This window comes from Labrus mixtus, chromosome 2 (genome assembly GCF_963584025.1).
Source record: "Labrus mixtus chromosome 2, fLabMix1.1, whole genome shotgun sequence".
NCBI lineage: Eukaryota > Metazoa > Chordata > Actinopteri > Labriformes > Labridae > Labrus > Labrus mixtus.
Window position 1 is genome coordinate 20,015,942 of NC_083613.1, and position 24,550 is coordinate 20,040,491.

The 24,550-nt window shown below is 39.0% G+C and overlaps 2 protein-coding genes across 4 annotated transcripts in view; both read left to right on the forward strand.

Annotated features, from left to right (window-relative positions):
* LOC132987968 (collagen alpha-1(XI) chain-like) overlaps positions 1-7,887 on the forward strand; it is a 45,358-nt gene extending 37,471 nt beyond the window's left edge. Inside the window, exons 52-66 of the mRNA XM_061055007.1 lie at positions 237-290; positions 416-469; positions 685-738; positions 824-931; positions 1,022-1,075; positions 1,201-1,254; positions 1,340-1,447; positions 3,310-3,363; positions 3,466-3,501; positions 3,608-3,661; positions 3,820-4,147; positions 4,369-4,481; positions 4,625-4,693; positions 5,789-6,022; positions 6,955-7,887. Coding sequence (XP_060910990.1) covers positions 237-290; positions 416-469; positions 685-738; positions 824-931; positions 1,022-1,075; positions 1,201-1,254; positions 1,340-1,447; positions 3,310-3,363; positions 3,466-3,501; positions 3,608-3,661; positions 3,820-4,147; positions 4,369-4,481; positions 4,625-4,693; positions 5,789-6,022; positions 6,955-7,101 — 1,521 coding nt within the window. The 3' untranslated portion in view covers positions 7,102-7,887. The remainder of the gene's footprint in view (positions 1-236; positions 291-415; positions 470-684; positions 739-823; positions 932-1,021; positions 1,076-1,200; positions 1,255-1,339; positions 1,448-3,309; positions 3,364-3,465; positions 3,502-3,607; positions 3,662-3,819; positions 4,148-4,368; positions 4,482-4,624; positions 4,694-5,788; positions 6,023-6,954) is intronic.
* Positions 7,888-8,206: 319 nt separating this feature from the next.
* Positions 8,207-24,550, forward strand: part of LOC132987987 (noelin-2-like) — a 34,202-nt gene continuing 17,858 nt past the window's right edge. The window contains exons 1-3 of one of the 3 annotated variants that reach the window (XM_061055057.1): positions 8,207-8,291; positions 11,861-12,132; positions 23,247-23,396. In XM_061055057.1, the coding sequence (XP_060911040.1) occupies positions 12,073-12,132; positions 23,247-23,396 (210 nt within the window). In that variant the 5' untranslated portion in view covers positions 8,207-8,291; positions 11,861-12,072. Of the gene's footprint in view, positions 8,292-11,860; positions 12,133-15,280; positions 15,878-23,246; positions 23,397-24,550 lie in introns of those variants that run through there. The other 2 variants (XM_061055049.1, XM_061055041.1) reach the window with 2 other exon arrangements.

A 24,550-nucleotide genomic window follows, 5' to 3' on the forward strand; every position in this document is an offset into this window, starting at 1 on the left:
CTGGTACATTTAGCTTTATTGGTTGTATTAATACCATGTGTTTCATCAATTTCTTACAGATGATTTACAGGTTTTTATTTATCTAATTTAATATGTCCCATCATTTTATCACATTTATTTCATTACTTTAGATCAAGGGTTTTCAACATGTTTTTTATAATGCTGTATAGAAATCTCCTACTTTATTTTCCTCTAAGAATAAAACTCTTCTTCTGTCCATCAATTTTTTATATTAGGGTGTAGACGGCCTGTCCGGGTCTAAAGGAGACACAGGAGACCCTGGAAAATCTGTGAGCTCCTCCATTTTCCAACATAACACAAATATTTTTCAAGTCATAGATCATGAACGTTTTTTGTCATCACACAATGCACGTACTGCCATATGATAGGGTTTTTTTGTTTTCATTTTGTTTAGGGACCCCCAGGAGCGGCAGGTGAACCTGGGCCATCTGGACCTCCTGGGCGAAGGGTTTGTGTTTTTGTGTTCATATGTCAGTGTCAGGATCAAACTTTTTAAATTCTCTGTTAGACTAATTGATATCTAAACTCTCCTCCCCTGTTATAATGACTTTTAGTGTGTGTTTCTCAATCCTTTCATACCATCTCTGTGTGAACTTATGTGTTATTTGTGCATCAGTGTAAAACAGTACATTCATGTAAAACAGTTTTAAATGCTGTGTTCAGGGCCACTTGGGGAAAGCAGGAAAAGAAGGAAAGGCAGGCCTGAAAGGAGCAAAGGTGAGTGTTTAAAACAATATTAAAATAACAACATCTGAATGCTTATAGCTTCACAGTACATCACCCTGTTCTCATTCTGTTTCAGGGTGCCCCCGGTTTGGAGGGTCCCATAGGGAAGACAGGACCTGTAGGTGCACAGGGACACTCAGGAAACTTTGGACCTCAAGGTTTAAGAGGGATCCCTGGGCCTGCAGTAAGTTAGAGATAAGATAATTTGCAGCATTGCAGTGTAGCATAACAAAAACTGAGGTTCTACTACTCCTGTCTTTTTGTCTTCTCTCAGGGAGAACAAGGTTTAAATGGACCCCCAGGCCAGACAGGACCCCCAGGTCCCATGGTATGACAATTCATAGATTCAATAACATAACAGAGAAGAAAAATAATATTTCAAATAAATATCAAGAAAGAAAAACAATTTTATTCAGTTTATCAACTGTTTGATCAAATATTACTTTCCCTCAGGGGCCACCTGGATTACCAGGACTGAAGGGAGACCACGGCAAGAAGGGGGACAAAGTATGTGCGTTCTATACAAGCATAATCAGTTAATACAAACGTTGACTTTATACAGTTGCTGAGGTTATTTTTGACATCTGTGCAGGGTCATGGTGGTCTTATAGGTCTGATCGGGCCACCAGGAGACATTGGAGAGAAGGGGGACAGAGGACTGCCAGGGAACCAGGGACTGCCGGGTCCTAAGGGAGATGAGGTGCTTACACATACATTGCAGAGTGGGGCTAAGATTTAGCTCTGCTAGCATCCCCTGTCTTCAGTCCTCCTTGCATGTAAACGTCCACATTCCTGTTCTAAATGTAGTTACACATTGCTCTGGTCAATATGCCACTTTAACCTGACACAGCCAACATACATTTGTATCTCAATTATCAAGACCGAAACAATGCCAAACCGCACCATCCATTTTCTGTGCTTGTGTACATCTGGGTAGTAGAGCAGAAAGAGCAGGACCATTAACTGGAGCTGCAGCTAGTGTATTGCTACTGCCCCAGCTAGTGGCAGGGGGCTGCGTTTCAGTCTGAGGATAACATTTGACCAACATCAAGGGCCAAAATGATTAATAATTTATTTGACCGACTTGTAATTCTGGTTCCGACCAGCGATAGGGGGACAAGGTGCCAATAGGCAAAATGTGGGCCTAAGAGTATGTTTGTGCGGGGCATTGTGGGACATGTTACTGCTATACTGAGTAGTAGTTTAGATATCAATATAATTTCCAAATAACCCCAAAAACTAAACACTTCCATTGAAACCATTAACATATAAATAGCAACAATGGTTTACCCACAGGTTGATTTGGTTGCACACACTATGCATGTTGTGCATATCACCGAAAAAAATAAGGTGTAGGCACATCTTTAACTGTGGCCGCTGCTTTTGTACGTCCACAGGATGTTTTTTCTTCTCTCGTTCTCACTCCAAGAAGCAGAGCAGGTTCATTATTTTTCCTGCAAAGTGCAAACCCTTTGAACTTGTTGAAAAGTCCACCTGGTGAAATGTTGCTGGAGGCCTGCGTTAGGAGCTTACATAACTGTCATGGCAGTTAACCCAGCATGGCCTCATACCCTAAAATGTCAAACTGAAGATGACAACATATATTTAGTGATGATAAAATAAGTATTTACAGGTAAAACTTCAGAGTTTTATAACAGTTCTTGTCACTTGTTCATTTTGTTGTGTTTAGATCGTTTCTATTTGTCTATATATGTATTCATACTGGGACGGCGATATAGGATAGGCATTTTTTTTGTTTTGCGATAAGTTTGCTGATCCTCCTGACAGGATCTTCACCAATGAAGAAAAAATAAAAACTATTAAGAAAAATTAATTATTTTATGAAAAGTCGCACTCATCTGAACATGCAATTCAGAATTGTTGTTATTATATGGTGTACGTTTTCAAGCATTTTTCAGATAAATGAAGTGATTAATAACAAGTACATTATGTTTGACATACGGAAAACAAGGAGCAAAGTGTTTAACTAATGCTGAAGTCCCATCGAGTCCTATAGTCGATCTGAGCAGGTTAATCCATCTTAAAAGGATAAGCCTAACAATATTTTTATGTTTTTAGAATTAAAATAAACAACATGAATTATGCAAAGTTTAAAAAAAAGCTTTGTATTGCCAGACAATTTTTAGAACGTAATGTCTTAAATTCTTACAAAACATGTTAGAAAATGCATCTTTGACCACACTTGCCATCATAGTCCTAATCAGCCTGTCGGTGAGAACACATATATATGGTTGCCTCATTTTTTCCAAAACTATTACCTGACAAAGACATTTTGTTGAAAAAGTTTGATAATTCAATTTTTGGGTCGCTGAGTCAGTGTGCGGGCTTGTCATCCTTTTCTTGTTGCTGTTGTGTAATTGCCATGCATCCACGTGATCTGTGTATAAGCTCCGTCTTTCTACTATATTCTATTTTTCCTAATAGTCATCAAATCCCACGACAAGATTCAAAACAACTTTTAATTTTTTTTTTTTTTTCTTCTCTCAGAAATCGTCTTGTTCTCATTCTCTGACGTTCATATTTCTGTCTTGGTAAAATCAGGGTCCAGTTGGTCCACCAGGTTTTCATGGTCCTCCCGGCCCCACTGGTCTGTCTGTGAGTATACGAGATGATTATACATCAATACAAAAATATACATCATTACTGTAAGCATTTTGAGAACTTTCACATTATCTTTGACTCTTTACACTCTCACAGGGAGCCATCGGTTCAAAGGGTTCGAAAGGAAACCAGGTAAATGTGTTGCTGATCGTTGTATTGGATTAATGACAGCTACCACATCAGAGCCTGATACCTCTCCAAAAACCCATATTGATCTATTTGCTCTGTTTCTATCAAGGGCCCTATTGGTCCTCGAGGAGACACTGGGCCTGTTGGACTCCCAGGACAACCAGTAATTATTGTTTATAATGAATTATTGTAACTTACAGACATTTAGGACATGAAGCACCAATACAACTATGAAAAACATAACCCACCTGCTTATCTGTTTATTTGTCATATGTTTTGTTCTCCATCACAGTCTTTCTTTCTCTCTTCTTATCTCCTCAGGGATTGCCAGCAGTCGGGATGTCCCCTCTGCCAGAGCGAGGACGCAGGAGGAGAACGGACAGTGTGCTGGACGGTGCTGCACTTGAGGAAGAGGAGGAGCAGGTGGAGGAGTCGGTAGATAGAGGAGAGGAGGAATGGATGCAGGGAGACCAGGCGGGGCAGGATAGTTGGATGAAGGAGAAGGATAGCAAAGGCATGGAGGAGGTGTTTGCGTCTCTGTCCTCTATGAAAGTTGAGGTGGAGGGTCTGCGTATCCCCATGGGGACGTTCCACAGCCCAGCCCGCACCTGCAAAGAGCTCTGGCTCCTCAACCCAGAGCTCCCTAACGGTACTTTATCAGTTTATGTTTTCAACTAAGTCAGCTGCATGTCTAGACTTGTCTTATCTGGGTGTTTTTTACTCTGTCTAGCTGTTGAATTTCTATTTGACCATCTGATATGGTGTGGGATTTTTTGGCTGTGTTTTGCTTTTTTCAAGTGTTCTTTTTTTTTATCTCTCTGCCCTCCTTACTCTTTTTCTCTCTCTCTCTCTCTCTCTCTCTCTCTCCAGGTGAGTACTGGATAGATCCAAACCAGGGTTGCCATAGAGACTCCTTCAAGGTGTTCTGTAACTTTACTGCGCAGGGAGAGACGTGTCTGTACCCTGACAAGAAGTTCCAGTCTGTAAGTTTAATTACAGAAAAACACAAACACACACTTTCACTGGGCACTTTTTAAGAATCTTATCAAACAATTTAAAGCCAACATGAGCTGAATAACATTTCATGAAGAGATTAAAATGAACTAAATCATTTTCTGTTTTTCAGGTGAAGTTAGCAGCCTGGAAAGGGGAAAAGCCTGGCTCCTGGTATGGTACATTCAGGAAAGGAAAACAGGTACAGTGTGATGATTTTCCATACTATCAATTTGTGCAAGGTAATATTTTCAAACCAACAGAACATTGCAAAGGAATTTTACAAACACCTCTGCAAATGTGTAGGAATGCGTCGAGTGTGAAATTATTACACATTTTTTAACTGTGAGCAACAGCACTGCAATAAGGTTTGTGAGCGGCGGTGTTAAGGTTGTTTCTACTTAAGGGTTCCTTCGGTATTCATCTTCTTTTTAGGTTTTTACTAGGACCTGAGCTCCCTGTACAGTACATAGCTCATACTCTCCCTAAACAAGAGGCCAGTTATTTAAATGGTTAAAATGACACAAAAAACTGTTACAGGGGGCTAGCTTTGTTACAAGCTGAGCTATCGCCAACCTTAGCTTTCTATTGAATGCAAATCAACATCACTTTTCTTTAGCTTTGAAAACACACTTAACCATTATTTTGATCAAATTAGTTTTTTGCTACAGTTGCTACGTTACAACAGCTTGCTGAGATGTTAATAATGAGCGATGGATGCATCGATGAAGTTGGAGTTACTGGTTCTCTGGTTCTCTATATATACAATTAATAGTACGGTAGTAAAGTGTCTTCAGAAAACATTGTTATGAATTGGCGCTTTTCAAATAAAGACTGATGATGATGATGATGATGATGATGATGATGATGATGGTAAAACTATTGTCACTCACCTGAAATAGGAAAGGCCATAAATATCCATTCTTCTTATAAAGAGCGGGTTTAAGCAACATTCAGGTATGTTCTATAAGAACGAAGACTGTAGCTGCTGCAGTGAAACAGTATGACTGTGGTTCATGGTTCAGAGAAATGGTTAGTCTGGGTTTATAAACCCTCTTATGCCAAACGTCTTGACACAACATTCAAAGAAATATTCAGAGGCTTCCAGTGAGCTAAGTGTAAAAATATTACAATTAATAATTCAGGAAAGTTATCCTGCCAAAAATCTAGCGTTCTCCATCAATAAATCAGTTTTAACACTCCCGTAGAATTAAATGAACAGAATTTAAGTGTACAAAACTACATTTCTGTGTTCTATACTAATGTGTGTTGGAGTGATTCTGGTGTTTTCTTCCAGTTCTCGTACTCAGGGTCTGATAGTGTTCCAGTCCACGTGGTCCAGTTGACCTTCTTGCAGCTACTGAGCGCAACAGCCAAGCAAACCTTCACCTACCACTGCCTGAACTCTGCTGCCTGGCTGCATGCTGCCACCTACAGCCATGAACATGCAGTGCGCTTCAGAGGCAGCAATGGGGAGGAGCTGACACACGAGAACACACATTACATCAGTGCACTCTACGATGGGTGTCAGGTAAGTAACACAGACACAAATTCAAGCGTGAACTTCAGTGTTAATTTTGGCAGCTATTTTAGATTTTGTGTTAAGACAAAAATGCTCATTAGTTTGAGTTGTATTTTAGTCATTTTTACCGTTTATGGTTTTAAGTCTTGTTTTAAGTCCATGAAAATTCAATACATTTCATTCCAGTTTTAGTCTGTGATAATTTAGTCATTACTTTTCGTCAAAATGTTTTCTGTCTTCTAAAATAATTCAATTATCCCAATACGTATTAGTTACCCCTGGCAAACAGTATGACATTTGGTGCTTTTGTTTTGAAGGCTGAAAAACAGAAGTGTGGTCCTTTGTATTAAGGAGCTGTTGACTCAAATCACAACACTCAAAGGCTCCTCAATAAATGGCCCGTGGTGAGCCAAATTAATTTATCTGTCCGGTGTTGACACAATTCAAAGCACATTTGAATCACAGATGTGTAAACTATTAATGCACCACTACTCCGTTGAGTCCCTTGTTCCTCGTCCATGTCTATGCATTCAACAGGAATGAAAATTTAAACGGGGTTGCAGTGTAAAGATGATGTGTCAGGTCCCGCTGCGTTGCTGACGGGCTGTTACGACACTCAAATAGGAAAAAAACTTGAAACAAGCTGATTCTGTTTTTGACGCTTGCTCGTGTCACGTGCTGTTAGGACACGATGTTAGCCTTATAAGGTTGCTAATAATAGGATTATATACACAACCTAGTCATTCACTGCTTGGTCAGGCTGGTGTGAACCTGTTAACGCCTGTTATCGTGTCAGCTCCTACTCTCTCTGTTGCTCCACACCAAATGTGAAAAAAAAAAAACACATTATTTTCATATTTTTCATTAACAAAATCATCACTTGAGAACACTTGCATCTATTTTTTGTTTTCTGATTCATGGATTATGTTTCTCTCCTGCAGACACGCTCAGGGCAAGAGAGGACAGTGTTGGAATTTGATGCGCCACTGTCCAACACGCTCCCCATCATCGACATCTCCGTGCCTGATTTTGGGAAGGGAAGCCAGAAGTTTGGTTTCCAAGTTGGCCCGGTCTGCTACAACGGTTAACAAAGCCGAGGGTGGGGCTTAAAAAGGGAATTATTTAATAGGAAAAAAAGAGCCATGGACACTTTTTACATGCAGGGAGAAAACTACATTCAAGACTTTACCTGGACAAAATATTTATAAGTTGATTTACCTACAACAGTGTTCTGTCATTTCAATTTAATTGTTTTATACAGATGTTCATTCACTCATTAATTCTTCTTAGCCTTCTTTTTGATCTCATCAATTTTCACAGCTTTCTCATTAACATTGCATTGACTGTCAACTGCATCATCAGTTTATTTGAGTCATTCCTCTTTGAAGGAGTGATTGGTGCTCCCACTGTTTCAACTATTTCTTTTAACCATGTATTGATCTATGCACTCATTCCTCATCTATACACACGGCTATGAATATTATGATCAGTGAATCCTCTTTAAAAATACAGAAACATCACATTTCAGGCACATTCACTCACCATGTAGTTACATGTTATTATCAAACCTCAACTTGTTGTGTTTATTCTTGTTTGTTGTTGTCATTTTGTTGTTATTATTAACTGTAATGTGATGTATATTGGAGTGTAATTCATCACGGTGCTGTTATGTAGCTCCTTACAGGAGTACATTATTTTGTAAAAGGGAACTGGGGCAGTGCATTTTTTTTATATTGTGAATCCATGTTATATATTTCTTCAACATTTCAAACCAAACTGTGGTACATGACTGCCTCAATGTCTGTCTATGCTTAGTTTTGTTGGGAAGTGACTAACATATTTTAATAAAAGTACATAATGTACATTTAAGTTAACATGATGGGATTTTGTTTTATTGAGCTTGTTCGCAAAGAAAAGACAACAAAGAAATCTCAGGAGAAAAGGGACACACTTACCTTACAACCAGTGAAGTTCCTTTTATGTAGGCCACTCTTTAAGGTCATATGTGACAGGGTTCGTTCTTGATGACATAAAGACTGTTTAATGTGTGTCAATTAATTTACAGCAATTTCTGCAAATAGTAGATCAGCCAATCCACCACTTTAGCTGTATTCACATATGCACTTTGGAAATGTTCAGGCCGACTGCCCCTGTGGTCTGATGCTTGTTCACACATGCATCTATCTGCTGTAAACACCCAGCCAGGACACATCACCCAGTAGCACCTGCTGCAGACTGGATTAGGTAACAAGTAGCGGCTGACACTTCTACAAATAATGTAAGAAATATGTTTCTAATGTAAAACTATGAGTCCCTGCTGCTGGCTGCTTACCGTAGTTAGTTTTTATTAGGTTTATAGATTAACGTCACGTTTTTCCCCCGTCGCGTTTTAAACAGTTGCAACTGTTTAATAATAATTTTTAACATGTTTTGTTGAGATGCTAAAGTTGACGTGCTACCTAACTTGTTTCATGTAATGTTCTCTGTGTCTCGGAGTGCTGGTTTCAAATGTATGTGTAGTATTCTTGTTAGGATTTGTTGGGAGAGTTTGATATTGAATGGTCTATGCTCCTAGAAATGGCCACTCTAACTTTAGAGTCCAACTTTAGGTTTTGTTTCCATCAAAGTGTGAAGTAGCCTACTGTTTTGCTACCATTTTTGGTTTTTATATTGATAATTTTGATACATTTTCGATGCAGAGTTGTGACAAGGCAGATGTTGACAAGACCCTATTTTACTCTGAATCTCAAGAGTCTCTTTTAGTAACCTATAAAATCACATATAGCAAAGTTGTTTCACCTGATTATTTGATGGAATAATCAGCATCAAAAATCAGTTACAATGTTGAGTAAAGCAGGTGCAAGATTTTTTTTTTTTTTTTTTTTTTAGGGTGCTATACATCTGCAGGTGTATTTAAATGATTCTATGATTAATATGCAGCATTTAACAGCATGTAAGAGTTCATGATGATAGCCAAAGACTGCACATCTTTTTTTTATCAGAAAGAAACATATTGTTGTATGGGCCTGGTGCGTTTCTGTTATACCAGATTAATTGTCAAATGTCTGAAAATGTCCTGGAAACATTTCTAGAAAAGGATCTCTAGAAAAGAGTGGCAACCCTGTATTATAAGGGCTGGTGCTGGTGTAGACCAGCTCTTAGTTATGCTGCTATAGGCTTAGACTACCGGGGGAACTGGCACCCTGAGCTCCTCTCTCTCTCTCTCTCTCTCTCTCTCTCTGTGCATATACAGTACATCATATTACTGCATGTATCTATCTATAAATCTCAGTCACTAACCACCTACTTTCCTGGGAGCTCTTGAGCTCTCCTAGGCTCCTCAAGATCGTCAGTTGACGGCCTGCCAGAACATTGATAATAATTCTTTGTATCAAGGCCTGTTCGACAAAATCACAATGTTATCAACAACTGAGCGAAGAAGAACATTCTGTTGAACAGGAAACATAATAAAGCAGTTTCTTTACATGCACGCAGATCGCACCAGTGGCGTTCATACAGCTGTACGTCGATAGCAGGATATAAACATCACCACCCCCGCTTGCGGTGAATTTTCCTGGATATTTCCTGCGTTCTCACATCTGCTCAACCTGACTTGACACTGAAAATGTACTGGGGGGCTGGAAGGAAAAGTTCTGGGTAAATTAGGAGGGAAAAGTTCAGATGCAGCTCAGATGTTTTCAGGAGTTTAGTGCAGGGGTTTAGACTGTGAATACAGTGCTCAAGTACAGTTGGAGGGGTTCACAGTGGATGGAGCTTACAGATTTTCTGTCTTCATCTTTAAGCCAGTAGCTGGAGCATAAGCGTCTTTCTTCTATCAATATCTGCATTGCATCAAACAGATATTTTTCAACAATGCTGAAACATTAATGAGGTGAAGGAGACAAACACAGCTCATCCAGGAGTGTTTAGCCTCTCATTTTTAGCCATTAAATATTTATAAGAAATGAGACATGATAGGAAAGACAGTCACATCATGAACTTCAGCCTGAGTGTACTCCCGGTGCTCCAAACAAACCATGTTGAGAGGGCACAGGTCGCAAACTGGTTAATATTTTATTCCCTTTCATCTTATATGGAAGTTTAATGTAAGTTTCCAAAGAGCTTAGGGAAAGCAAATGAATAATAAAAGAATACCATTTCCCTTTCTAACAGTTGCCCGGTTATAGTTAAGCTAATGTAAGCAATGTTGTTGTTGTCCCTCAGTTAGCCAAAAATGAAGTCACAAGTGAATAGGCCAATATAATCTTGACAAATATAGGATAGGCAAATACCCATGGTCTACTTAGCCCCTAAGTCTCAGGGAAGAAAAAAAAGCTGTTTGTAAATCCGTTCCCACAGTATACAAATCCATGTGGAAGTTTTAATCTTTGGGTTTTCTAAGCTATGTTCACAGTGTGCACACGTTTTCAATCTGCGGTCACAGTTTAGGAAATCACCCATTGAGTGCAAATTCAAGTTTTTGTAAACAGTAGAAACAGATTTACAAAAAGCTTTTTCTTTCTTTCTTACATAAGCCTTGTTTTGACCCTGTAATGGTTTTCAATCATAAAAAATATTTTGTCTCTTCAACTTCAAAAGGTACCAACATAATCTATCTCTAGCATGCTCCACACTAGAGATTCAAGCAGCGTGTGGCTAAACTTACCGAGCTCCCGACTAAGCTGTATGTTCTTCACACTGTTTAAAGTTAAATACGCCTAAAATGCCTGAATTAATTATAACGAAAGTTAAAATGCTCAAATATCTATTCTTTAGTTTACTGTACTCTCATATGCATTTGATCTAATGTGTATATAATTGACACACCAATATCATCTATGTATCCTTCAACATGAGTATCTGTCCAAACTGATACCAAAGTAAACCTGGGTTAAACTGAACAGTCTGGGAATGTTTGATACTTTAGGCTCTCTCTTCTTAAGGAGAGCTTCTGTTGTGATTTGAGATAAAAGTCTTATTAATTCAGAGAAACAGGGCAGAATTAAATGCTTCCATAAAAACATAATTTGTAGGCAATTCTTAGATAAATATCCTGTTAAAAAGAGACAATTTTTATTTCATCATCTGCATCCAATACACTTCTGTACATTGAATAAACAAATAAAGGTAAAAAATTGACTTTCTGTGTAATCAGCTATAATCATGATTGAAGTGGCTAAAGTATTTAGACTCAAAATATATTACAGAAAGGTGCCACTGAAAATGTGACCATAAATTGGGATTGATTAATGCACTGGCTTAGCCGCTTATGTAAACTTAAGAAAGTCTAAAGTGTCAGTATTTCCAACCGTCAAGTGATCACTCTGTATAATTTTGCCTGTTTAATACAATTAACCTTTAATGCTCAATTAATCTGCAGTCCTAAAAATAATCAATTCTTCACAAAAAAAATAGTATATTTATAATATAGTGTATAATTGACGGATTGGATCCAGGGAGTGTTTGATATTTTTGATGAAAAGTAAATGTGACCAATATTAATTAATCAATTTATTAATTTCTTAACTACTTGTTTAACCTTTAGAAATTACACTGAATTCTAGGACAAACAGAAAAAGTACACTTTCTAAAAATACAGTTATTTATAGCATAACTTATGAAACCAAAACTTTGGGTGATATGTTATATCAATAGGTCAGTCTCAAGTGCACGCACACACCCAGTAATCCAGTTTGTGTTGACGTAACAGATTACCATCCTGTTCTCCAACTGCTCCTTCCCTATACCCCCTCTTTCACCTTCCCTCAGACGCTTGTCCTCTCCAGTTAGCCTGAGTAGCTGTCTTCACTATGCAGCTGACACCAGGACTGTGTTCTTCCCTCACAGCCAGAGGGGATCCACTCACTCTATCCTGACCTCCGCACTAGTCCATAACCCTGAGGCTGAGGGAGGTGTGCAGTGTCCAGCTGGTACCTGAATTTGGAGGCTCGCATAAGTGCTTTGCAGTGTCACAGCCTGAGTTTTTTTATTTTTTATACCTGTGTTAAGCCAAACCTTGGTCAAGACTACTGGGACCTGCATGTGAGAAGAGTATTGTGATGGGTCCACCTGAAGTCCTTTGGGTGATTCAGCTGCTGTTTACTGTCTGCTCATGTAAGGTAAGAAACACACACACACACACACACACACACTGCCCTGATGTCCAACACCTCATCTCTGTATTTAAACATGAAGTGTTTCAGACAAGCCGTTACAATTACTGCCATTTTCAAACTTTAAATCAAACATCAAGGGATAGAAAACTGGAGAATTACTCAAAATCCTTTGCTTTTTGGGCGATAAAGTTTCTCAAGTATTTTAATATTTGTCATTGACTTTAAAGAAGGAGACATAAAAGGCGTAAAGATTTATAGAAAAACTAATAACACTTTGGGAAAAAGGAAAGCATTAGTAGAACATACATTTGTTTGCATGTGACATGTGTTTATATTTCCCAAAAACATGTTTGGCTGAATATTTCCATTTCCTTTGCATTTGAAAGAAATTCAATGCTTCAAGGATCAACATCATAGAAAAGGACTCAATAATTTTACTATTGGCTAGCAGAGGAGTTAGGCTAGCATCTAGAGAGTGTACCTGCCACATACTAGATAAAATCATGTTTGTATTTCTGGTTTTATACTCACACACTTCAGACATGTTGATGCTATAATGTGCCTTGTTTTGCTCTTTGTTGTTGCTGATACTATAGTATGGATTTATAGTCACATATTGTATCTTCCTTTGCCAATTTTCCAACTTTGCTCTTTTATTCTATTTTACGACACATTGTTATTCTATATTTCCTCAAAATGCGGCGATGAAGCTACCTGAGTCAGTGACTCTAAACAACACCCTGTAGGTGTTTTACATCATTCAGTCCTCGTGTTGGCTCCTTGTGCCCCTTCATCTCCCTTTGTCTGTGTTACCCCTAAGTGCTGCTGATTGAAATATTCATGTTAGTTCAGCATACTTGCTGAAGGCTAGTTTATGTATAATCCATGTTTATCCTGGAGGCTCTTTTCTGAGACAAGGAAGCACAAGCATGTAACTGCTGATGAGAACAACGGCACAATAAAACATTTAGTGTTTGTTGGTTAAATTGTCAGCATATAATCGCTCCAGGCATGAGCCACCGAGCTCTTCTTTTGTAGTTGTGTTGTAGCACAGGGTTGTTGCTTTTGAACCAGGGGAGGTGCTCTCTCACATCAGCTGTTAATACAATGCCCAGTGTAAAGACACAAGGTCCTTTTTAACAGCTCAGAGAATATACTTAATGTTGTTCCATTCGCTTGATACGACGTAACTTTTCCTCATTTTACGAGATATGCTTGTAACATGATTTTGGATTGATGAGCTTTTGAAGTCTGCCAAAGGAAATGATAAAACACTGTTTGGTGTCTGAAGCTCAACTCAACTCAACTCAGCTTTATTTATGTAGCGCCTTTCAAACATAAAAACATGCAGCCCAAAGTGCTTCACAAAAGAACAGACAGAAAAGAACAGAATTAAAACACAAACAATGTCAAATGCAAATAATTTACATTTTTGTATTGACATTAAATAAAACGAAATAAAAACAAGAGATAAAAGAAATGTAAAAACAATGATAAGTATGATAATGATACTCCTAAGTAAAAACCAGATTAAAAAGGCAGGTCTTCAATATGCGTTTAAAAGCACCCAGAGAGCTGTGCTGGAGTTTTGTTGATGGCAATGTTTTAACAACACTACTTCTAAAAAAATCAGGAGTTCTCCTATTGGTGTTTTGGGCCGATTGTACATAAGAGAGGTCCCAGGTGTCTCCATGACTGTTGTTGCAGAGGGGAGGCCAAAGCTTAAAAAAACGAATAAAACCAGATATTTAAAGCAGTTAAAAGGAGGATGTAGATTTTATTTTACAGTGTTTCATGTTGTCCTTTGACCACAACGAAATATACTTTAAAAGGGCTTCCTTTTCTAATTAACAGCATTAATTGGCGGAGCACCAAAGAGTCATTTTGAAAGAGTTATCTTTTTTTTCAGATTCAGTATGTTTTTATGAAAGAAATTTGTGGAAAAAAAGGCCATCATGAACTATTTCCTGAAGGTGATGGCATCTTTTTCATTCAAATGTATTTAATTAGTTGTCAAATAAGACAAAGAAACTCACTTACAACTTTGAAGCTGGAAGCAGATATTTGCATATTATTCTTTCTGTCAGTGGATTGTTTTAGCCCCCCCCCCCCCCAGAAAAATAGAGGACAAATAAATCTGGTTTTATGGTGGTTTTAGTCTAGAATATGGATTAGATAAAGTGAAGTCAGTGTGCTGTTGATTGACAGGATGGTTCTACAAAGCATTAGACAAAACAAATGAAGGAGCTGTGCACAGCAGGAAAAACTTCTCTGTGGACAATAGTCAGCTGTCAATTTGTCAAGTTTCATTTTAGTTCCAGTTTAACTTCTTTAAAATGTAAAACTGTCAAGCATGTATATTTATTGTACACAAATAAAAACTGTTTACAGGGACACTTTGTTAATAGTTCATGATGTATACACTTATTATGGAATTGGGACATTCCTCGGCTCAGCAGATTTTTTAATTAGCTCCTTTTCATCTGAGTCCCTGGGCAGGTCAACACAAACACTGCACAGTACAGAAGTAGCAAATTGGCTGGATTTTGTTTTGGGAGTTCATTGCTGCCATGGAAACACTGCAGACATAAATCAAATTAAACATCCTCTGAGCAACTTCTGTTGAAGTTTAATCAGATCCAGTGTGGAACAGCTTTCGTGCAGAGTTTGAGGAGTGGAGAATCAGCTGGCCACATGGTGGCAGCGTTGCATCAGTTGGCCTATGAAGAAAACATTATACGCAAACGCACACACAAATAGACAGGGGACAGGTCAATCCACAGCATTGTGCTTTCATGTAGGTGTTTGCATTTAATCAATATAAATATAATATATATATAATATAAAGGAAAGAAGGGTAAAGGACACAGAGGCGTCAAAATCAATGTGTTCACTCACTTAGATAAAGATGAATGGAGGGAAATACTGTAAGTGGAGAGCAAAAAAAGCTGAAAGGGAGCAAAAAAAATAGAGGAGAAAAAGAGGAAGGTTATCTGCTTGTTCATTTTGGTGAATGTTCAAGAGGAGAATTTGCTCATTTCATGAATGAATTAAGAGGATTTTAGTGTGTCTAAAGAGAGAGAGAGAGAGAGAAGGAGAGACGGAGGGTTGAGGGAGGGTGAGGCAGAGAGTTAGTGAATAAATGAGAGAGCAGTGCTGGCTCAGCCACAGCGTCTTACTGCCAGGCGAAGGAAGCAGTCCAGGAGATGCACACACACAAGCAGACACACCGCTCAGTAGGATCTAACCAGCTGTTTCCTGGAGTATCCTCTGCAGCTTGAGCCTGTAGACTGTGGATGTTTGGACTTGCTGTTGCTGCACATGGAGGCATCTGGACTGTTTTGTGCTCCAGGATTTATTCTCTTACCTGTGGCAGTGTAGGACTTGGGACTTGGACTTGCTGTGGCTACATCATCAAACTCTGACTCTGGATTCTAGACCATAAAAACTCTTCCTGAAGGTCTTTTTTTTTTTTTTTAACCTGTAGCATCATGTTGTGCACATGCAGTTTTTTAGCATGACTGATGTTAAGAGTTTGGACTGTGTGTGAAAGCCAGCTAGAGTCTCTGTTTTTTTGTTTGTGTGTGGATGTGTTTGCATCAGGATGAGTGTTCCCATGTTAAAGATTGGCGCGGTGCTCAGCACCATGGCTATGGTAACAAACTGGATGTCCCAGACTCTGCCGTCGCTGGTCGGACTCAATGGAACCATCATCTCCCCTGATGGCACACATGAGCGGATCGTCAGTGTATGTATTCTGTTAATATAGACACACTCACAAACAAAAGAAAATTTGCCTTTTTTGACACTGTAAGTTACATTTTTCAGATTCTCTAAAATGTGTAGGAGTCCGTTTAAAAGCACAGATTTGTTTTCAGGGTTTGTTTTCTTCACCCAGCAGCTGGGGTTATCTTGTGTTCTTTCAGTGTGCACTTCAATCAGCTGTTTTGTAAACACCAGCCACCACGTTCTATCCGTGTAATCACATACTGCACGCTTTTTTGAATGTGAATAATCAGAGAGAAATTGCTGCTTTTGAATTGCTAAGAAACACCTCCAACACAATCTGGAATTACTGTAAAGGGAAAGTCACATCCAGTGCTAAACACAATCAGGAAAATGTGCAGCAATATGCAGCAGATATTTTTGATTAGCTCATTGATGCAGAAAACAAACAAAGAAGAAAATGACAAAAAAAAGGAGGAACAGATTTAGAACATTATTGGAATATAGAGCACAGTATGTCACAGATAGTATATAATAAAAATATTGAAAGATAAATACACAACATTTTTGTTTATGAATCAAAAGGAACACATGTATTCAGTATGGTTGTCACATTACCAGAATTGTAAATTTAGATGAACAGATGGATGGATGTTTGGTATCCACTCCCTAGCAGGATACAAGTGTGTAAATGCACCTACACACAAACAAAGTTTAATATTTTATCTTCTGAAAATAAGCTTAGAAACTAGAAATACAGGATGGTAAAATGAAGTGCAATAAAATTGTACAAAAAAAAAGATTCCGATTCCTGTTGGGATACCACCACAACAAAAAGATAAGTCCTTTGCACCGAGTATTAGTTTATTATAACTGTTATTAATAATTATTACCACAAATTGCAAGCAAACTCCTGAACACATTTTTCTCTCTCTCTTTCTCTTGCTTGTGGCTCCTTGTTGTTAAAATATGGCTGAATAATAAAAAAAATAAAAAAACTTTGGTACATCCCGATTCTTAAAAATAAGGCAGATTATATTGTTTTAAAACACATTTTATGAAAAAGTATCTAAGGATGGAAATGTTGACAGCTTTAATGTACAGAATGCAACAGCTGCTACAGAAACACACACAAAACACACATACAGGTACAGTTTCTAAACAGAGGGGTAATACGATTGCTTTCCTGATGACTTCCTGGGGTGATATTTCTTCTGGGGAAAGCTGACTCACCCGTGAGATAGCCAGCAATTTGTTGGCCTAGCAACACCTTAGAAACCCCCCTGAACATGTACATGCATACACAGGTATCTTAACTCTGTGTATGCTGTGTGTATGTGGCTGTGTGTTTGTGTGTTTGTGCGGGCTTTGGGCTTTGCATGATTTAGCTCTCTGGCATGAGAGGCACCTCACAGCTGCTATGTGACTGTACTTTGCAAGTTCAGCAAAGTGCCCACAGTCTGATGCAAGCAGACGCCTACACGCAACCACATTCACACAAACACACACGCACAAACACACACACACACGCACAAACACACAAATACACACACACACACACACACACACACACACACTAACAGAGATGAGCGCTGGCTGGGAACAGATGGAGATGTAAGTGGTGCAATGTTGCTACTTCTTGCTGCTTCAGAGGATGATGGACAGAGAATCTCTTAAATCTTAAACTGTTGTGTTGCTAGGAGTCACTCTGATGGCTGGATGTAATTGTGAGTTAGATAACCTCGCCTGTCTGATGTTAACACAGAGCTCTGTCACAGGAGCTCAGCTACTTTGTCATTCACTACACCTGTCATGTCCAAAATCTATTCAGTGCGCTGATTTTAAACAGAAGGTTATTTATTAATGCATTCATTAACACAACATAATAAGCCGGGTATTGTTTTGATGTTGCAGTCCCTTCAGCTCTCCGTTAGCTCTCCGCTCTCTATAGGCTGCTCGAATGCTCTGCATGGTTTGGAAGGACATTCATGTTTGAGAAACTTTTCTGTGGTGAAGGTGAGAAAATCTTCACACAGGAGAAATATCACTGCACTAATCCACGCCTGCACTTATTCCTGAAAGTGTCAACAACTCAATCCTTACACAAATGATTAATGAAGTCGCACAAGAAAAGATGCCAAGCGTCTGGCTCGGGCAAATGGTCATAAGAGCAGATCTGATCTCTTGTTTAATTTTTTTTTAATTCATTTTTCTTGTACTCTATAAGATGTCTCAGGAGCAGTTAAGTTAATTTGTCATTCAAGTCTGTTGTCCAGTGTATGTTGACCCTGTTTGGTCCTTGAGTTAGACCTAAGAATTAATCAGTGATTGAGTTTGACACCCTTGATTAAAAACAAATAATAAAATGCTAGCAGCCTGCCCTCTATACAGTATCTATGTGTTGAGTCATACTGATGGTGGCAGAATAGGTTTGGCCCCAAATGAGGACTCAATTCTGCAAAACTGGCCCCTTACCTAGAGGAGTTTGACACCTTGAATTGAGACCCTAGTGTCTAAAATAACCTGTTACACGTTTTAAGTATTGTTCTACCTCCACTGCACTGACTCTATCTGTTCAATTCTTGCAGAAATGTACTTCTCACTCCTAGTTTTATGTATCTGCACTGATCACAACCAGGGGATCTGACTGAGTAGATTTTTTATCATCTTCCCGTCGGGTGACATGAGCCCTTAGGTGCCGTATGTCCTCCTCTGTTAAATCACATCGAGCATTCGACCCAAATAATGCTAATATTCTCATCCTGACCACGTCTTCCTGTTTAAAACCCTTTTACCCCCTTCACCTCCATTGTCAACATGACTTCAAGGTTAACACACCAAACACAGCTGATTGATTTATCTAATGTTTCCCTCCAGGCCTTCACCTCCGCTCCCTGCACCTCCTCTTGTGCAGCCATCCTCCCAGCTTCCTCCTCTGTCAATTCTCTTTTTCAGGGTTTATAGGGCAGCTTCTCCGTGATATTGTGACGGGCTGGTGCGCAGGCATGGAGCCATTCCTTTGTATTGTTCTAAAATGTTCAAACTAAGTAGGTCAAGCAGAAGACCTGCTTAAATCTCACCAGAATGAGCTCACTTGTGCTCTCATTTAATGTGTTGTGACTCTGGTTGGACATTTAGGCCCCAGGGAACAATTTGCATCACCTCAGCCCTACGTAATGAGCTCAAAAATAACCCAAAAAGTTAAAAAAGGAAATGATCAACAGGGGTTTTTTCAATGTATATATGTATAAATGTGTATATGAATATACAGTATTTGTTTGTATACAGTTAATGTGTGTGTGTGTGTGTGCGTGTGTGAAATGAAACCATGAAACCAAATGATGGCAGTTTGAATGTTTAAACCAAGAATGAAACTGAATGCTTGATTTTGCAATTCAAATAAACTTTCATGTAAAACTCAGACCGTATGCCTGAAATAACAAGATCTGAATTCATTCTTCAAATTATATTCAAATTTAAAGTTGTGTTATTTCAGAAGCCAGATTTTAAACCCGTTCATTGGCCACTTTGGGGCGTCAAAGCTTTAGACAAAACTATTACATATCATCCATATTTGAAGGCGGAGTCAGTAGATTTTTCCTAAAAAAATAAAAGACAAAGGCAAGGCTGCTTAATCATCACTTATGGGCCTCCATATATGTGTGGTGGTGACTGTGTCTGTAGAGAGCTTCTCCTCTACCTGTATGTTTATGTTTTGTGTTGTTTTGGTTGACTCGGTACGTTATTGAATGGGGAGCAGGTGTGTTTTCCCCACGCCATGACAGTTTGCAGATCAGTTTAGAAGTGGACAATATTCAGCCATTGGACATGATTCAAACCAACAAATATGACGGACATGAACGTAGCCATGCCAACATTGCTAAATTATCAGCTTTCCATTACAACAATTGTAATTTGCCTATTCTCAGATAGCTTGCAGTGTAGCTACAGGCAGTAAACGTACACAAAGTTCTTCATACACAACAAAAGACAATAGAACCCATTACACCTATTCTTAATCTATATTGGCTTCCAGTTCAGTGCAGAATCAAATTCAAAATATTACTTTTTCCAAGCATTAAATGGTATGGCACCTTAATATCATTCTGACCTGCTCACTGACTACAGCCCAATCAGATCCCTCAGATCAGCAGGTATGGGTCTGCTGAATTTACCTCAAGTCAAAACTACATCTGGTGAAGTTGCATTTAGTCACCATGGTGCCATTCTGTGGAACAAACTACCCGCTGACCTGAGGTCTTTGGAAACTTTAGGTTCTTTTAAGAGCGGTCTTAAAACATTGCTTTTCTCTCGTGCCTTTGGCTGCTAGTTTATCTTTATGTGTGTGAGTGTGAGTGTGTGTGTGTGTATTTGTTTATTTTTGTCTTCTGTAAAGCACATTGAGTTTATGTTTGTATGAAATACGCTCGACAAATAAAATTGAATAGAATTCCTTAAGGACTTTTTACTTTGAACAACCACTTTATATATTTTTTTTCATAAATTAGAGGGATCGTTTGACTTGCTGGTGATTGGAATCAGCCGACTCTCTGCCTGTTCTTACGTGACTGGCTGGTCCTCTCAAGTATATTTACATTAGTTAGTTAAATTAGTTCAATCAGTTGTTCGTAAAAATCACCTAATGAAATGTGAATTTAATTAGTGAATTAATTGCCTCTGGTGAGAGTAGAAGCAGAGCAGTGCTTGAGTGTGCACTGTGAGTTGGTTAGATATAATTTTTTTTTGGGCAGTTTTCTGGACATTCTGGGGAGCTGGTAACTTTTTGCTGGAGAGAACAGCAGCTCTGGCTGTGGATACGGGGGTGGAATGTCTCCAGCACTGCTGATAGCTTTCCTGGACGCAGACCTGTGGGAGATGTCACTGCTGATTTAAGCTGCAAACGAGAAATATCCAATTTACTTACAGATGTCCATGGTGCAGTTGGGTTCAATAAAAATACAAAAAGGGCATGCACTCATCTTCTTACAAACCTAGATGGACACTTAAATTACAATATGTGTCTTGCCAAGAGCTCCTGAAACCCTGCTGAGAATTGCCAGCAGGATGGAAATAGAAACATTGTTAAAAGGAAAATATTTATCCACCCGCTTAAATACAGCCTGGCCTGTTTTCTGTTAGAAAATGTACTAAAGACACTGCTTCAATCGAATGACTCAGTTGATGCTTGTGAAAAACAGATTTATACCAAAGTAACCAAACAAAAGCATCTGACACAGATAAAAATAGATGAAACATTCAAACAAGAAGAACAAATATAACTACTAAGATTCCCTTTATTTTTCCTGCTTGAAAGCACAAATGACTGCCTTTTTAAATGTTAAAAAATGTATGTCTTTGTCATGGTCATCTTCATATGACAATCCAGCCTTTATTAATAGATTCCTACAGAAGTGTCCCTTTTAATGTAATCCTCTACCTATGCTGTGAGCCCATTTCAACATACTGCATATGGGCTACAGGGTTAGTGTGCAGCCTGAAGGGAGGCAGCTCCTGAGGGATGTAATTCATGGAAATTATTCCATAACACCCTCATGCTCATGGAGCATGTGCTGTTTGCACATGATAGAAGCACATTTGGTGGATATTTGTTATTATGGGTGTTATGTAGACTGAGGACCTGATTATAAAAAGTATTGTGCCACTTTTGTGCCTTCTAAACCTGTGCTAAGGAGTCAAAAATACAAAGAAACAGGCTAAATGCATCGCAACTGCCCTGCAGAGCAATTGAGCCATTACGCAGTCATTTGGGAAAAATTGGTCACACTATGCAGGTTGTTCACATCTCCACAAGCACCTATAACTATGGCTGCTGCTCTTGTACATCCACAGGATTTTCTTTTTGCAACAGTCTGCTGACCTGTATGATTGTGAGTGCTGCACAGTGGGGTGAACGTTTATTTTAAATTACTGTTACTTTATCTGTTGAGCAATTCTCTTTTGGTTTCAGGAGGAGTGTATCTATAGATACATCATCCATAGACATTTCTATTTATGTGCCAGGATCTCGTATGCATTGAGTCTCCTGTGTGTACGATTTGAAAAAAACTCTGACAAAGGTTGCAACAAATTCTGGGAATTGCCCTCTGCTGGCTTCACCCATGACAGAATACTTCCCCTGACTTTGTTTTACCTGTATTGCCTTTCTTTGTCATAGTTTCCATCATGTTCTGTGAAAAAGTGCATCCTGGTAGCTTTTGTCTTTGTTTTGTGGCACTTGAAGTTAACATACCGGTAGGCACTGATTGGGTCAGGTTGGCAAGCCCTTGACCTTAAATGTGGATGAATTGATTGGCATTTGACACAAGCCATGGTGATAGCCTTCTCTTTTACTTTGTTCACAGCCACTGAGAAAACCCAGGTTTTAAAAGTCGACTCTCCTGCACTTGGAAAACTTGAGCCAATAAAACTAAAATGTGGGACATCGTCTCAATATGAGGGACATGGGATAGGAGATGAAAATACTGTGCAGTCCCGCACAAAGCGAGACCCCTGGTCTCCCTGTCCATGATCCGAGACCGGCCTTCATCTAAAATATATCCATTCTGTGCCAATCTCCGATTCCCATGTACTAGCTGCCCGTTTCATGCCATGCTCACAGCAATGCAGACAGTAGCCATACAAACACGTACACACAAGCTGACACGTCAGTGGCATCATGACAGTGTGGACCTGCCCATCATTAGAGGTGAGAAGCATTAAACTACTGGAGCATAAACACAGACTGTTTCTCAACCTATTGTCCTCTCGCCCGGAAGTACCTTTACCAATTTTTGTTCCCATCTACGTTTTTACGCTCCCACCGTCTTCTCTTTGGGAGTGCAGTACGTTGAAATATTAAATGCATATTCTTGTAACATTTTTGGTTTGGTTGCAACACTAAAATGATTAAATTCTTCAACTGGATATAAGTTTTCTTCTTCCTGCTCCTGTTTGCTCATGAACAGTGTTTCAGCATTATGAGAAAATATTTTTTGTTGTGTATTATGGTGTTGAAACCATACACTGAATTGAGCAAATAAATAAATCAAATCAAATCAATCAAAAATCAAAAATCTTAGTTTAGGAACGTGTGATTAAAAAGTTTGGCCTGCAGTGAGATGTATGTATTCAAGTAACTACAAGAATGTTTTTGCTTTTAATTGTACTTCTTTATAGAAATAAAACTGGATCAGGCTAAAATCGCAATTTGCAGGTGACACCCTGAAAAAGTGGAAATTGGACTAAGAAATTGCAATCATGTGTAATTAAAAACAAGACTTAACTGAATGTATGACATTGCTGATCTTGTCTTTTGAATACACAGCTTACATGTATACCCGCAGTGACTATATTAACATGAAGCCTGTGTGTGTGTGTGTATGTTTGTGCAGGGTTTGTATCCGGGCTCGGAGGAGGGCTGGCAGGTGTACAGCACAGCTTCAGATCCTGATGGCAGGTGTGTTTGCACGGTGGTCGCTCCGGCACGAAACCTCTGCAAACGAGACCCTCGGAGTCGACAACTACGCCTGCTGACTGAACAGGTGTGTGTGCGTGTTTTTGTTTGTTTGTCTGGCTCTTGAGCACATCCCTGCATGTTTCAGCGGTCAGCATTGTGATGCAGCGCGGGGGGAAAGGCAGCGTACTGGAATGAAATATTCACTGGACTGTCTCTTTGTTTTGACACTTGGAGAAACACACATGAAGAGACACACACTGAGGTCTCACTGACAGATGTATTCCTGATACATCAGTAGCTGTATCCTCTTAAGACTCCCAGTCATTCAACTTGCCAAAAGAGTTTAAACTCAAAGGAATCACTGACAGATGGGGTGGGAGGAAACATTTTGTTCTATATGCAGCACGCAGCTCTGTATGCAAGTGTCTGTGCGCTTTAATGTGCTTGCATTTGTGTGTTTATGTGCAGATTTGAATCTGGCAGAGTAAGCACATTTTCCTCAATGTATATACGTGTCCTGAGACAGAAAATAAACGTGATTTGTGACAGAAGTTGATGAATTATTGAACACCATCAGGCCTCCAAAAATGTTTCCATAGCATGCACTTCAGCAAAGGCTCACACATCAGGATATACTTATCCTGTATTCTCACCAAAGAAAAACACAACCACAGCACATCAATGATGCGATCATGAGGATTATAACTCCTTGTTTTACTCTCTGCTGGAGTTACATCCTCTTCTTTTCTCACAGAAAGAGTAAGACGATGAACACTATCTGCGATAACTACTTCTCTTCTGGTCTCGCTCTTAAGGCGTCTGTAAAGATGAATCTTAATTAGCTCAGTGTTTCAGTGAAAGTGACACCTATTTGTTGCTTTGACAGTGATTGTGTGAGTATGTGAAAAGTGTGAGAACGCATGTGTGTCTGTACGTGTGCTTCTCATCTCCGGCCTCACCAGCATATGTATCAGAGGGAGATGTGTGGGTGGGTTATTTTCCTGAGTGTTGGTTTGTTTGCATACCACTTCTGAATATCTGGGTCATTTTCATAATGGATGTCTTCTTTCATGCCTGTTTTTCATTCAATATACAAGAGATTTAAAGTATCTGGTTATATTTCAAGGTGGTTAATGAGATGAAACATCTGTGTGTGTGTTTCTTTAGAGCAGTACACACTGTAGGATATATTGTCATGTTTACATGGATCTAATCAGAGGCCCATTCAAAGAGAAATGT